The sequence below is a fragment of the Lissotriton helveticus genome, chromosome 3_1 (assembly GCF_964261635.1).
Source record: "Lissotriton helveticus chromosome 3_1, aLisHel1.1, whole genome shotgun sequence".
In the NCBI taxonomy this organism is placed as follows: Eukaryota; Metazoa; Chordata; class Amphibia; order Caudata; family Salamandridae; genus Lissotriton; species Lissotriton helveticus.
The window spans coordinates 1948678420-1948692017 of NC_136061.1; the positions used below are offsets into that span (position 1 = coordinate 1948678420).

The 13598-nt window shown below is 44.6% G+C and overlaps 1 protein-coding gene across 1 annotated transcript in view; it reads left to right on the top strand.

The window, feature by feature from the left end:
• Positions 1–1625: 1625 nt before the first annotated feature.
• The window catches only part of MAP2K1 (mitogen-activated protein kinase kinase 1), a 166267-nt gene continuing 154294 nt past the window's right edge, over positions 1626–13598 (top strand). Inside the window, exon 1 of the mRNA XM_078683034.1 lies at positions 1626–2184. Coding sequence (XP_078539160.1) covers positions 2105–2184 — 80 coding nt within the window. The 5' untranslated portion in view covers positions 1626–2104. The remainder of the gene's footprint in view (positions 2185–13598) is intronic.

Below are 13598 nucleotides of genomic sequence, written 5' to 3' on the forward strand. Positions count from 1 at the left end.
TACCACTGAGTCAGCCTACAGATTGTGCAACATTTCTGTAACACACGCAAGGAAATACAATCTGACAGCTCATGCAGCTGTTAGAATGTGCTACCTGTCTGCAGAGCCAAGAAAGAAACCTTGCCAGGTTGTTCAGCCTTTCTAAAAACACAGAGACTTGATCAAGATAAGGTAACATAAAATACATTTTGCATGATATCTAACAGAGGCTCACAGTTTTTCATTTTTACAGATACAGACAGAAAACCACCTGTTTGTATTTATTTTATGTGTGAAAAAAGCAGAAAATAAGGGGCCGATTTAGAGTTTTTCAGACAGAGTTTACTACATCTGGATGGTGGAGAACATTACAGCCACCATCTAGAGTCCTATGCCTGCAAATTTAGAGATGTGCTCTGTCCCAACGGACATCTCTGTTCTTTGAGAGGAAACTCTGCCATGGCTGTTCCTGTCAATCTAGGAAAAATTTGACAGAGGGTACCGTCAGCCATGACGGCAGGTCGTCAAACTTTTGAAAAAAGTTTTTCTTTAAAAAACTCCCGCGCTAAGTTTGTCTTTGAAAAACAAACAGCTAGTGAACCCCACACCCAGGAAGTATACTCCCATATGGGTATTTTTTTCTGTCCCTTATCAGCAGGTTTGCTCCTAGATAGGGCAGATGGTGTAATACCCTTCCTCCAACAGTCCCATCTGTCAGTCGATAGAAGCAAGAGGGGCAAGAGGGGCAAGAGGGGCTCAGTTGATAGAATACTTAAGGTACGCCCATCTCTAAATGAGGTGGGCGGACTGAAGGTTTGGGTGCAGGGTACACGGCTGTACCCAGAAGTGTTCTGTCAACCAAATTCTAAATCTTCTTTTGAGTAATTCTGTCAATCATAACTACAAGGCCATGGATGTGCTGACTGACAAAAGAGGATAAAAGAGAAAAGATTTTTTCACAAAACACAAAATAAATGTAGATACAGATAAAGTTAGCAAAAAATAAATATGGATAAATACAAGTTGGAAATGTTCAAAAATAAATACCATAAAATTGGGTATATATATATATATATATATATATATATATATATATATATATATATATATATATATATATATATATATATATATATATATATATATATCATACTGTATTAAGATTGCTTTACACGCAATTTACATTGTATTGCTAGCATTATTTCGCATGCGTGATGTGATCAGTGTACAATACAATTTGTATCTTAACTGAAATGACGTTTGGCAATAATAAATTATAGTTCCTAAAGTAACGTGCATTGGATTTTATGTAAAGTTTTGAAATACTCAATTTACAAACATTGAATGACTGAGAGCTTTTTGTTAAAATAAAAGCACTATATAACAAGATGTACAAGAAGCTACATCTGTCGGCTGCAAATATCCAGCGTACTTCCATTTCTTTCCATGACCACGCCCAACAAGCACAACCTAACGAAAGCAGAACCTATCAAAATACCGGCAGGCTAGTGGCTGGGCCATGCCTTCCGGAGCAGCGGGGAGGTTTCTTCTGGCGCAACTACGTTTGGTCTGGGAGGGGCGGATCATTTTCCTCACCAATGGGATAGCTTAGTGTGAAATACAGTCACTAAGATCCTCCTATCACCGCCCCCTTACCCTGTCAGTCACTGTAAGGCTAGCTTTTTAATAACCTATGTTCTTTTTCTCACATTAAAGTTGGTTAGAGTCGGAATCGAAAAAGCAAACGGATGTTTCAGATCGTCTGACAGGAGACGGGAGGAAGCGCTCATATTCGGCAACCTCCCTCCTGGTTTACAGGGGCTATCAGAGCACATAGGCACAGAACCTCTTATGCAAAACCAAGGTCTGCACTGAAGTACCAGATCCATCTTCGTCTCCATCAAGAAGACATCTGTACAGTACCGGGAACTACTTGAGCTCGGATCAGTACATTTAGGCTGTGGCAAACGCCCACTTTTGCTGGACCCAAGAACTGCATTGTAAGAGCTGCCTTACTGTTTCTGTCCCGTCGCTGCTGGGGACTTACGGGTAGGAGGAAAATCCCTTCTTCGGGCGAATGGTACCTGTTTGACGTTTGAACGGGCTGTCCCATCGCTGTAACAAAATGCCAAAGAAGAAGCCTGGACCAATTCAGCTGAACCCAACGCCAGACGGATCCAATGTCAATGGCAGCACCACAGCTGAGTAAGTGGCGATCACTTGCAGGGGGGGGGGGGGCGAAGAGGGGCCGATGGCGGATAACTTTGCATTTAAGGAGAGGTTCAGCAGGGGTGGAGGGTTGAAGGAGTTTAGAGATGGGCAACCGAAAGGAGGGGTTACATTGGGAAAAATAAATACATTAGAGTGGGGTTAGGATTGAGATAAGGTTTGCCACCCGGTCAGCATTTTACATGGTTGATAAATATTTTTTCTTTAATTTCAAAGCCTTTAAAACAATTTGAAAATCGGTTACATGATATTCCCCCCCCAAAGCGATATAGAAATAAAACAATGAATACTAGAAGAGATCATGTAAAGAGTATCTGGGAGTTGTCTGAATGATTCATGTCTGATAATTAAAGTAAATCGACAGAATTGCAATGAACGAAGCGATTCTGAGGATTTTACGGTACATTTTAGATGCTAAAACATTAACAAATGGCTGGCATGTTTCTCTGTAAATGTGGGAGCCCTGGCTGAGAGGAAGTGGGTGGATGGGCCGAGTAGTAGACGAAAAGACTGGGGCAGAAGTAGGTTAAAGGGCGGGTAGAGGATAGGTGGAGGGATGGACTGGAATATGAATTAAGGATGGCGAAGGTACGACCAGAATTCTAGATGATTCAAGGATGATCTGTGGTAGGGTTCTAGGATTGGTTGAATTAATCTATAGGATGGCTGGTACCGAGCGGGCTAGTATTTTTTTTTTTTTTTTTTTTTTTTTTTGAAAACCTTTATTGTACAAAGAAAGCTCACAAATACGGGCCTACAACCCACGAGGGCTGGCCACCACATGGTAGATAACGTAATAAATGAAAAACAAATTTTCAACAGGATATGTCACCAGGAGCACAGGAGAATCAATAAGAGCATCGAGCAATCAGCAAGAGCAGGACAATAAAAGGTTAATTTTCTAATGCGGGGTGGGAAACAGAAGAATCATGGGCCGTGCAAAAAACAACCAGGGAGGGGCCGCGGCAAGCCGCCATCTTACGATCACAGAATGACAAAAGAGGCCATACCAACATAGCTATCAAAGTGTATAAACGTAATCGGAATATAAAGAAACGACAATGGCATCAATCAAACCGCACCTACCCGTCGCCGCCCCCACCCAAATTGAGGAGACATGATCAAAAAGGCCCACATAATAAAAGACAATACGACACGCATCCCAACAAAATAAAAGGACCCCCATAAAGGAGGAAAAAGGGGAGAGGGAAAAAGGGAACGAAAGAAGGGACTCCCACCAAACCACGCACCCCCAGGAGTGAAAGCAGGATAAGAGAGTCCGGCAAGCGACATAGCAAAAATCGATACCAAATTACCCAGCGAGCTACAATCAGATGCATACCGGAATACGAAAGTCACAGAAACTCCCCAGGGGGATACAGGAGGAGACGGAGTCCCGGAAAAAGTGAACACACAAGAGCCATAGAACAAAAAAAGGAGGAAATAAGGGAGGAAAAAGACCCCCCAATACGGACAGACCCCCCCAACCCACCCCTAAAGCCCACCCTGCACCCCTGCAGAAGGCTACGGCCTACCCCCCCGCAGCGTGCCTGTCGCCCTAATTAGAACCCGAAATATAGCGGAGCAAAGTTAAGTCGGAAACAAAGACAAAAATGGGAAGGGAAGAGAAGGAAACGAGGGATGGGAAAAACACACAGACATACACGGGGGAGGGCCGGGAGACAGGAGTAACGCACCCAGCCACCCGCCTGAGTCGAGGAGCCAAGTCCCCGGGAAGCCAAAGAACATCGGGTTAAAATCCAGGGGCACCAGTCAATCACACAGAACCATACCGGGACAGGTGACCATCCAAACCAGTGCAAGACTACCGCACACAGATGCCAACATACATCAGCCCTGTCCTTGTTTGTCCAAAGTGGAAACGGTCCGATCCAGCGAGGACCAGGTTACGAAGAACAGGAGACAGACAGCAGGAAGATCCAACGGCAGTCCGAAAAAGGCACGTAAAGTGGAACTCGGACGATCCAGGAAAGTCACGAAGTGCAGCAAACGATGCAGGCACAAGTCCAAGGATATATCCAGAAGAACCGACCCATCTGGGCCAGCGCAGGAGACATCGCCGGGCAGCAGCGACCGAAAGGAAGCGGGAGAGTCATGAAGGCCAGGCCAAGTAAAATCCAGCTCCCGGGCCCGAGAAAAAGAAGGTAGCGCAGGAGGAGGAGGCGCCATCAAGTTCCGTACAGCAGCAGACGCGGTCGGAGCCGGGGCCAATTCCGCCAGGATAATTCCAGCCGCACCCCGCGGCGGCACAATCACATCTGGCCGTGGGGGCCCAGGAGGCCCGCCGTGAGGAACCATCTCCGAAGCTAGGATAGGCGCGGTCACACAGAGCCGCCAGGAGAGCAGGGTGTCCAGTAACTCCTTAAGTGTAGGAAAACCTTCACAGTATCCGGCACCCGGGCCATGCGGCGGGCCCCCAGCGCTCGCCCAGGCCCGGTCAAGACACTCGGGGTCGGTCGCCATTTTGAGAGTCCGACAGGGCAGCGCGGCTGTAAATCTCCGCCGGGGCGGCAGTAAGGCAAACAAAGTCCCGCTGACCGGCAACAGAGCACCCCGGGCAGGAAGGGGGGCCACCAGAAGAAAGGGATTCGCCGGCCACTCAACGCCGCCGGTCCCGCTCTCCGAGTCCGGGCGGCAAAATCAAAATGGCCGGACCGGAGAACAAAGGGAGAGCAAGCCGGACACACGAGGAGCTTCGACCACGGAAGGCAGCGCCTCCACCATAGGCCTCCTCCCCACAGGAATCGGCCAGGAAGGACCTCCGGCCCACACGAACAATGGCCCTCCGACCACCTCCTCCGCGCCCCGGAGGGCAGATCCGCAGGCTCCGTCTGGCCCGGGAGCCGGCAAGAAGATCCAGGCCAGTCCGCCTCCGATACCCCAACACAATCGGGGGCACTGCACCGGGTCCACAGCAGCCAGGACAACCGGAACAAGAGGTAAGTGCCTGCAAGGCGTCGTAGCACCACCACTCAGCAAACAGGGCTTCCCGGGGCAGGATTACAGCAGGATAAATGTGAAAACCCAGGCGGGCGAACGGAGCCGAGCTAAAGCGCGGCCATCTCGGTCGCGAGCTAGGCTCCTCCCCGAGCGGGCTAGTATTAATAGGAAATGAGTACAGCTAGTTAAGGGACGGTTTAGGGGTATATGTAGGATGGCCTATGGGATGGAATGGAAGTTATGTTTGGTATGGGTTGAGTTTGTATTTTACATGTAGAAATGCTACAATACAATACAGTGGGACGAGTTATGTTCTGGGTAGCTTAGACATATGTTTGATGTGCTCCGGGTATATTACTGTAGTTTGTGGGAATGTTTAAGATGGAATTAATGGTTTGTTTGAGTGGGCGTGGTTTAGTGGTTTGAAGACCTACTTTAGGATGGTCTTTGAGTACATGTAGTGTAAGGTTAAGATTGGTTAAAAAAAAGTGAAGGGACTGTTGATTGGGGTTTGTGTTTAAGATTAATTGTTTTAGTTGCAAAACCCGGGCTGAAGTTTAAGATGCCCTGGTCTTCCTCGTTTGTCAAACTGTGCATTAGGGTATATTTGCCCACGTGTGCAGTGAAAGGCATTTATGTGGGTGAAGCGCCTACAAGGTGTTCGATATCCTACCTCCGCCCCGATTCAGAAGAGGATTTCAATTTGTGCTCTCTCCCTTCCGGCTTTCCAGATGTGCTCTTGCAATGTGTAGTGCCTTTGGCCAATCAACTTGCCCTCCGTCGCGCCCTGTAGGTATTTCTGGGGTGAACCGGATATGTGAATGACTCTGTGTCAACCCTATCAGCTTGGCAGGACCTTTTGATCTTTTTTCTACAACAGACAGTAGTAGTCCGGGCACCGCTGTTGAACTAAGAGGACAATTGATATGATGTCTGATGTTCCGGGGACATGTATTCGTTTTCAGGAGTAGGATGGGATCTCTTTTCGTTGGGACTGCGGGCAGACCCATCCCACCCACAGGACGTGCCAGGAATGAAATGTTGCTGGAATGGGTTGGGCAGGAAAAGTTGTCAAGCATGTTTTCCAATGAACGTGTTCCGAAGCGCCCAGACGGTCGAGGAAACTCGCAATCTGGCTCGTGCATGCAGCAGAAAAATGCATGCCCTGAAGGGGAATGTGAGGGTCAGCCTCACACGCGTGCCTACTCAATCCCACACCTCCCCCTCAAGGGCCCTACCCAAGGTGAGGCATTTTCTCTGCATTGCGCCCAGGGAGATAGTTAATCCGTAACACGGCCGGTTTTGAGGCTCTTCCAGGATTCTGCCACACCTACTGATAAGGATCCCGTGCTCGGGCAGGTTTGCATCCAACGAACTCACGCTATATTTACATACAAGCGCATACCTATTATATTGTATGGTCTTATTTTCAGAGCTAGACTAACAGAAATACTCTGTAGGTTTTAATAGAAAGGGTGAACGAGACATTTTTCAAGGAATAGTCTCACGCACCATCGAGTGTATAGAACTGAGAACGGCAGAGTTAAAGAAACTCCACTGAAATGGGAGGATTTTCCTAAAGGTGCCCCTTATGTGCGCAGCTGTGTGAGATGTCTCCCATGAAGGTTTTGTATGACCGCAGAAGAGGTGTCAGCAGGGCATAAGTCTCTACAAAATAAGTGGGGGGACTAACCAAGTTAGACAGTATGCAAGTACTGGAGCGGGACAACGCAACTGGCATCACAGGAAGGGAAAACCCAGGAAGTGGCATTACAACCCATAACCTCACAGGAAGTCACATCACAAGAAGTGACATCCGATCTTAAAACCTCACACATATGCTTAGAAGGTATAAAATGAGTACATTTGCACACATTACCAGATTTAACAACTTAGATTTTGCGTCGTGGTTTTGCCAAAAAATGACACAACCCGACACAAAATCTTGCCTCAATTCATTCATTTTTTATTTTAAAAAAAAACCTCTGTGACTAAGAAATTGGTAAAAAGAGAAACGTGGCAGTAAATCTGTTCTGCTTACTTGGCTGCAAAGTCTGCATTTTAAAATACCTTATGGGGTATAGGCACCTGCTGCAGAGAGTTTTGTGGGGCCCGTACATCTCAGGAAAAAATAACAATAGTACAATAACTCTGGTGGTTAACGTCTTTTCTGGAGAGATCTTTGTTTTTTCTAGTTCTGGTTTTGAATCAAAGTAGCACAGAGGGTTAATGTGTCTCCTGCAAAACACATCATGTAACATGCAGATTTTTTATTTTATATAGATAAGTAAGTGGACTACTGCATTTAATGCAGAGATCGTTTTGTTGCTTTAAGTTCCTGAAATGTAATCCTTCTAATATGACACAGTAAGCTATGAATGACATTTGACCCCTACACCTTGTAACCCTTGCTGTCTTATGTAACACATTCTGTACATAAATGTGCACACTTGTGTGATATTATTGTCATTGTGTAATGTATACTTGTGATGTAAAGTGCACTGAAACCCTGCATTTGTGTGTAACGCACTGTGAAAGAAATAAAACAAAATAGTGGAATTTAAATTATTTGTGTAAATACTGGGACAGACCACCAGATCTCACATTCTTGCTTTGCATGCATATCTCTTATATACAGGGAATGAACAAAATCAAAACCATGCCTCTCTGTACCTGTGCAATGATTACAATATGTGTGCCTTTGTTTCCCCTCCATTGTAGTGGGAACTAGATATGAGGCTTCAGATAGCTCCTAGTCAAGATGCTCAGAACAAAAGTTAGGGCCCAGTTGGAATTTAAATAAAAAAGGCCCCTCGCTGCCTTCACATTGCTGCTGGGAACGAAAGCAGACAACTTGCAAGCGCTTCTGAATGTGGTCTGTGTCTCAAAATTACATAGTGATACATTCAGCATATTTCAGTGGGGCCCAACTTCTTGGCAGGGTGGATGCTGTCCACCCAATGAAATAGTGGGTGGGCACCATCTACCTGCGTGTACCTCAACTTGTTCCCTGAGTGTCAGTGAAGCTTTTCGACGTGGACTAGGTCGTTTTTAGTAATTTTGACTCTTGGGAGTGATTATGGCAACGTTTTTGTCTTTTTTTCGGTGTTGGCTGGCACACTGCACAAGTTGTATGGTTGCAAAAGACCTATTATGAATTTACATTGGGTTTAGAGCCCGCCCATTGTTTACCTTTGATTGCCTTTATTGTCACAATCTGTTCTTCTCTGGCTGTCAGATTCAATCTGACAGTGGTGGCTTTGGATACATAGACTTGAAACTTGTCACTCACACTTGTCACTTAGTTTTGAAATATTTAGTTGCAGTTATGGTTTCTTGTTGATCTGAGACTTATAGTCACAGGTGCATTGGCTCACAGGGTCAGGTCAGTAAGGCTTGATTGTCACTCATTTTCTTGCTTTTTATTCATGGCTTGCTTTCATCTTGTGTTTGCCCCTCCCCTGGAGCATATCCTCGTCACAATTCTTTTGATAGTCTGACTTGTATCCTTCCGCTGCTCACATTTACGGAACTACTTGTTTTCTAGCAATCTATCTCTTGTGCTGCTTTCTTCCCTCAAATACCTGCCCCTCACCCCTGCAGTGTTGATACCCACTCCCCCCACAGTCTCTGTAAAAGCACAACAAGAAGGATATTTTTTCTGGAAAATGGCTGAAGAGCAGAATTTAAGGGTCTCTCTTGCTTTATGTCCTCTATTCCCAGATGGCATGAAAGCACACGTTTGGACACACAGTGGCTTTTGTAGTGCTGTGTGAAGGGCCATCTGCTGCATTCACTTAATTTGCCTTTGAGGCAGAAGGTGTACTAAGCATGGTCTTTCCCCTGGAGGTAGCTACATCTGCCCCCTAGGCTGCTGCACAAGACCAATTGGCTGAATCCTGTTCTAAAAAAATCAGACCTTGTCAAATGTTTCCCTGTACATTCTGACACTACCTTATTCTTTTAAAATTCTGTTCGGTTTCCTGAGTGGAGTATTTTGAAAATAAACCATGCCATTTATAAAGATTGAAATCATTGCATTTAATGTATTGTTTTGAGATACCGTAAGCTATTTTTTTCCCTCTAGTATTTCAGACATTTTTATTTTACTTATTTTTTAGGCCATATTTTACAGGCAAACTTTGTCAGAGACGTTAGTCCTTCTTTCGCATTAGATAGGTGAAACCTATTGGTTTTGCCAAAGGTTGTTAATTTTCTTCGGCCTTTTGCTGGGTTAGCATGGCCCTTGACATTTGATGTACTTTCTACAGTAACCTGCTGCTTGCGCACTTTTCTGTTGGAATTACGATCATTATGATGATAGTACAACAATTATAATGATGTCCCATGATGTTCTCTTCTTTCTGTTTGGTATTATGATGCTTTTGAAGATGTTATGCACGTTCTGATGATGCTGCAGTCCTTCTGGTAATGTTTCCCTCCATTTATTTACACCCCAGGAATTTTGCTTGTGTGATAATAGCACTGCAAGTGGGTTCAAAGCCCTTGTGGTTACATCTCTGCTCGTGCATTGATATTGCTGCCCTTGTAGTAATGTCACTTCTTACCTGCTAATATCACAACTGATGATATAGTTACCAGTGACGTCTCTGCCATTGTAGGAATATCACATATCACCTTGGGACATAAGTTCAGTTGCTCTGACGTCTAAGCCCCCATAGTACTATTGCTACCAATGTGGTAATGTCACTATCATTTGTTGAAGGCTTCACCTCACTGGCTGAATCTCCTACGCCCTGTCATAACAGACCCAATATGCTAATCGATTTAATAGTCTGAGAGATGCTAGTGTGAGTTTGGAGTGTGTTCCATTACTGTCCCTTTTCCCCCAAGTGGGGTGTCTGTGAGGAACTGCATACTGTTACTTGAACTGCTTTTGTGATCTGTACATTTTGCTATCTGTTTTTAACTACCGGGCCTTCATAGAACTTTGTTTGAATGCTACATTGGCTCTTTTGGAATTTTTATGAGCAATATCTCCTTGATACATCATCTAACCCTTGTATCTGAAATATTTCTTTTCACCATCCCCCTGATCTGTAGCCCCTACACAGCCCCCCTGCGAGTGAAAATAGTTTGAAATGAATTTCTTGCAAGTTCTGCGTAATTGCAGTGTCTTTATGTTCCAAGAAAAGCAGGTTTTGTACTCTGATCCGTCTTTTTGGATCCATTAGCATAAACGCCAGATTGGAAAAATTGCTTTGCTTTTTGAAAAGGAAAAAAAAAAAACAACATTGAAAGGATCCGGAGGAAATGTGCATGGCGTGGGCGTCAATGGTTTCATTGCGTTGCTAAGGAACTGAACTGTTGCTAACATGTAAAGCTGCGTGAAGCCCACTATGTATTTAACTATTAAAGTGTAATTAAGTGCCCGGGAGTGTCGCAGCGGGATTAGACCAACTCTTGAAGCGTCAGTGCCACACATGGTGTTTGTTGAAACCAAATCTTAAAATTGGCATCGTTTTGGAGCTGGGTTTTCATGCTATGTTCTACCCCAGTTTGCCCCCTCTCTCTCTCTCTCTCTCTCTCTCTCTCTCTCTCTCTCTCTCTCTCTCTCTCTCTCTCTCTCTCTCTCTCTCTCTCTCTCTAGTCTCAGATGTTATTTCATGTTTTTTCATTTTGTTGGCGTTGTCTTTTGATACCAAAGCTACATTTGAGTAGGAATCCGTGGGAGAAATATATTTTCACCCTACCTCCATTTTCTCACTAAGCATGCATAGCACAGTTACTATGGTAGTGAAATTATGTGCCTGTAGTGAGCACATTGGGATCAGACCAAGCCTTGGAGTCCTCGGGTCGTGGAGTCAGATAAGGCAAAGATTTATTTATTTATAGTGCTTTTTTGTGTAACTCAGACCCCCTAGGCTAGAAGAACGCCTTACATAGGAGCAGCTAGATTTATAAAATGCCAAGTGACAAACTGTATATGGTATAAAATTAAGAGCAAATTAAAAGTTGTCATAAGTGACTGCTTTCTTTATTACACTGGTAGAAAATCAAGAGCAAATAAGCAAATGTAGGGGTAGAAATGCATGATTAGATGTCAGCTGGTGACCAATAATTGAGACAGATAGATTTGTCTAAGAGTTGGTGCAAAACACCTTTAGCTATAGGTCTCAAGATGGCTCTGCGCCAAATGCGCTTTCCTGGTTGCTTTGCATGAAACACTTCCATCCTTGTCCCCCTTCTATTTGTTTATTTGTTTGAGCGAATTTACTTACATATCAAGCACACCTTCACCAAAAAGGCATCTTTTTTCTAGCAATCAAAGGGACCAAAAGATGTTGTTGAAACAGTATAATTAACAGAACCGACATGTCTTTGACAGCTATCTCTAACTCAATCTAAAAGCAACCCTAAAAATAAATACACATAGGCTCATGTGGAAGTAGCATTGCCTTTACTCTTTAACGCATGCAAGAGTGACTAAATACGTGCTTGGAAGTTGTATATTCTGTGTACTATTAGTTCAGCAAATTAAAACCCCATTTTATATGCTAATGCTGCAGAACTTAAACTGTAATTCAACATTTAATTGTAAGAGATACAAAAGTTCTCCAGCTAAATGGCCACGATTATCTCAGGCTTCTGTCAGGGGATTCTTACTTGGCTTGTTTGTGGAAGTCTGCCCGAAAAATACCAGAGAGATGTTTTCTTAGTGGTGGGCAAGGTGGTGGCAAGGGCTGGACTGAAGTTCAGTTCGCTCGTACCTTCCTACCTTTGGGGATGTTATAAACTGGGTGAGGTGGATGTTATGAAAGAAGATCTTGCTCCTGAAAGAGAGATGCCACCCCTTTGTCATTGTAGGGGAGAAAGAGCTGCTCGGCATGGTGGGAAGTCAGTGGCAACATCTGTAATCAGAATACATACCAGGAGTCCAGGGAAAGCTTCAACCCAATCAGCAAAGTAATGCCCCCTAATAAATTCAAATACACACACAATATGCCTAGCCTTTAGGAGGGTAAAGTAGGATGTGATGAGACAAAGGGAGCGTGCTGTTTAAAGGACAAGAACCCTCACTCACCCGAAGGTGACATGCTCCATCATGGGGCCACAATTCTCCCAAGGAGAGGAGCAGAGGTGTTTTCTGTTCAGATGAGCAGAGTAGAGGGTGATGAGTGAGGGGCAAAGTGCAAAGAGGGACACGTGATATAACACTATCTCCTGGTGATATATATCACTATCTCCTCTGATAAGTATGCCGGCTTGAGAGCAGGTTTAATTGATACGCTCTGGTACAACGGTGGACCCTGAGACTTATGGTGGGCTACCTCCGCCCCCACCTGTCTTACTTATCGGAGGCCGGTATTTTCCTATTTTGCGTGCAGAGTGAAGTTTTCATATTGGTCCTGACGGATGCCTTTGAACCTCTGGTGGGTCACCAGTTGGCAGAAACATGTTGACCATATAGAAGGGGGAGTTTTTCAAACCCTCAGTCCCCACCCTTGTTTTAGTCCCACCCACTGGGGGCGTGTTAGACCTAGGGGATCCTAGACTACATAGGGTAGCCTGGCACAGTAGTGGATATAGCTAAACTCTCAGGCGTTGGTTAAGTGCTTACAAAACTCACTCACAGTAATCCAATGATTGACCACTAAAATAAAAGACACTACACCAGTCTTAGGAAAATACCAGTACCGTTTATAAAAATAATATTCTCTCTTGTTCTTGTTTTAAATAAAAGCAGTACACGAACAATTTACACAGTTCTTATAGTTCTCAAATCACATCCAATACTTTTCCTAGTCAGTACATAAGATTCAAAGGTACATTACATTTGAGATTAGTTACTGTTACTTCCACAAGTTTACTTCTTCAATCACTGGTTACAGAAGGGAAAATTCACATTACAGATTCAATGCGCCACTTGGCATGTACATTACCCTCTCCTCTCAGACTTCAGTGCAGCTCAATAGGTTTTAACCCCCAGCCGCGCTTCTCTCAATTCAGGCAGCCAGCTAGTTGGCTAGAAAAGATAAGGCACGTTAATAGTGTTGCCCTATATACCAACTATAACTACACCTTCCTGAAGGGAACTGTTGCTAGGCATAAGTCTAACTAGTCGGTTAGATGCGACTGGCCCTGTTAGTTACTGACACCCTTTTGCCCAATCTTGCGCTATTATTCCGTCAGGTATAGGAGTTTAACACTTTATTCCCCTTGTTTGCTGTTTTCCCCCTTTTCTGATCGGACTTGGTAATTTCAATGCCGGTTTATTATGTGAGTCAGAGGCCGAGTTCTTGTGTCTTAATCCCCAGCAGCAACTCAATTATCCAGTTATTCGGTGTATAGAGGCCGCTTCTGGGCTCCTGGCGAGCTGGCACTGTCGCCTCCCGCTTCCCCTTTATCCCTGCTTGCTTGTGCTGGGCAGCGATCCTTCTGTAGCCACCCCTTTGCTCAGTTCTCCT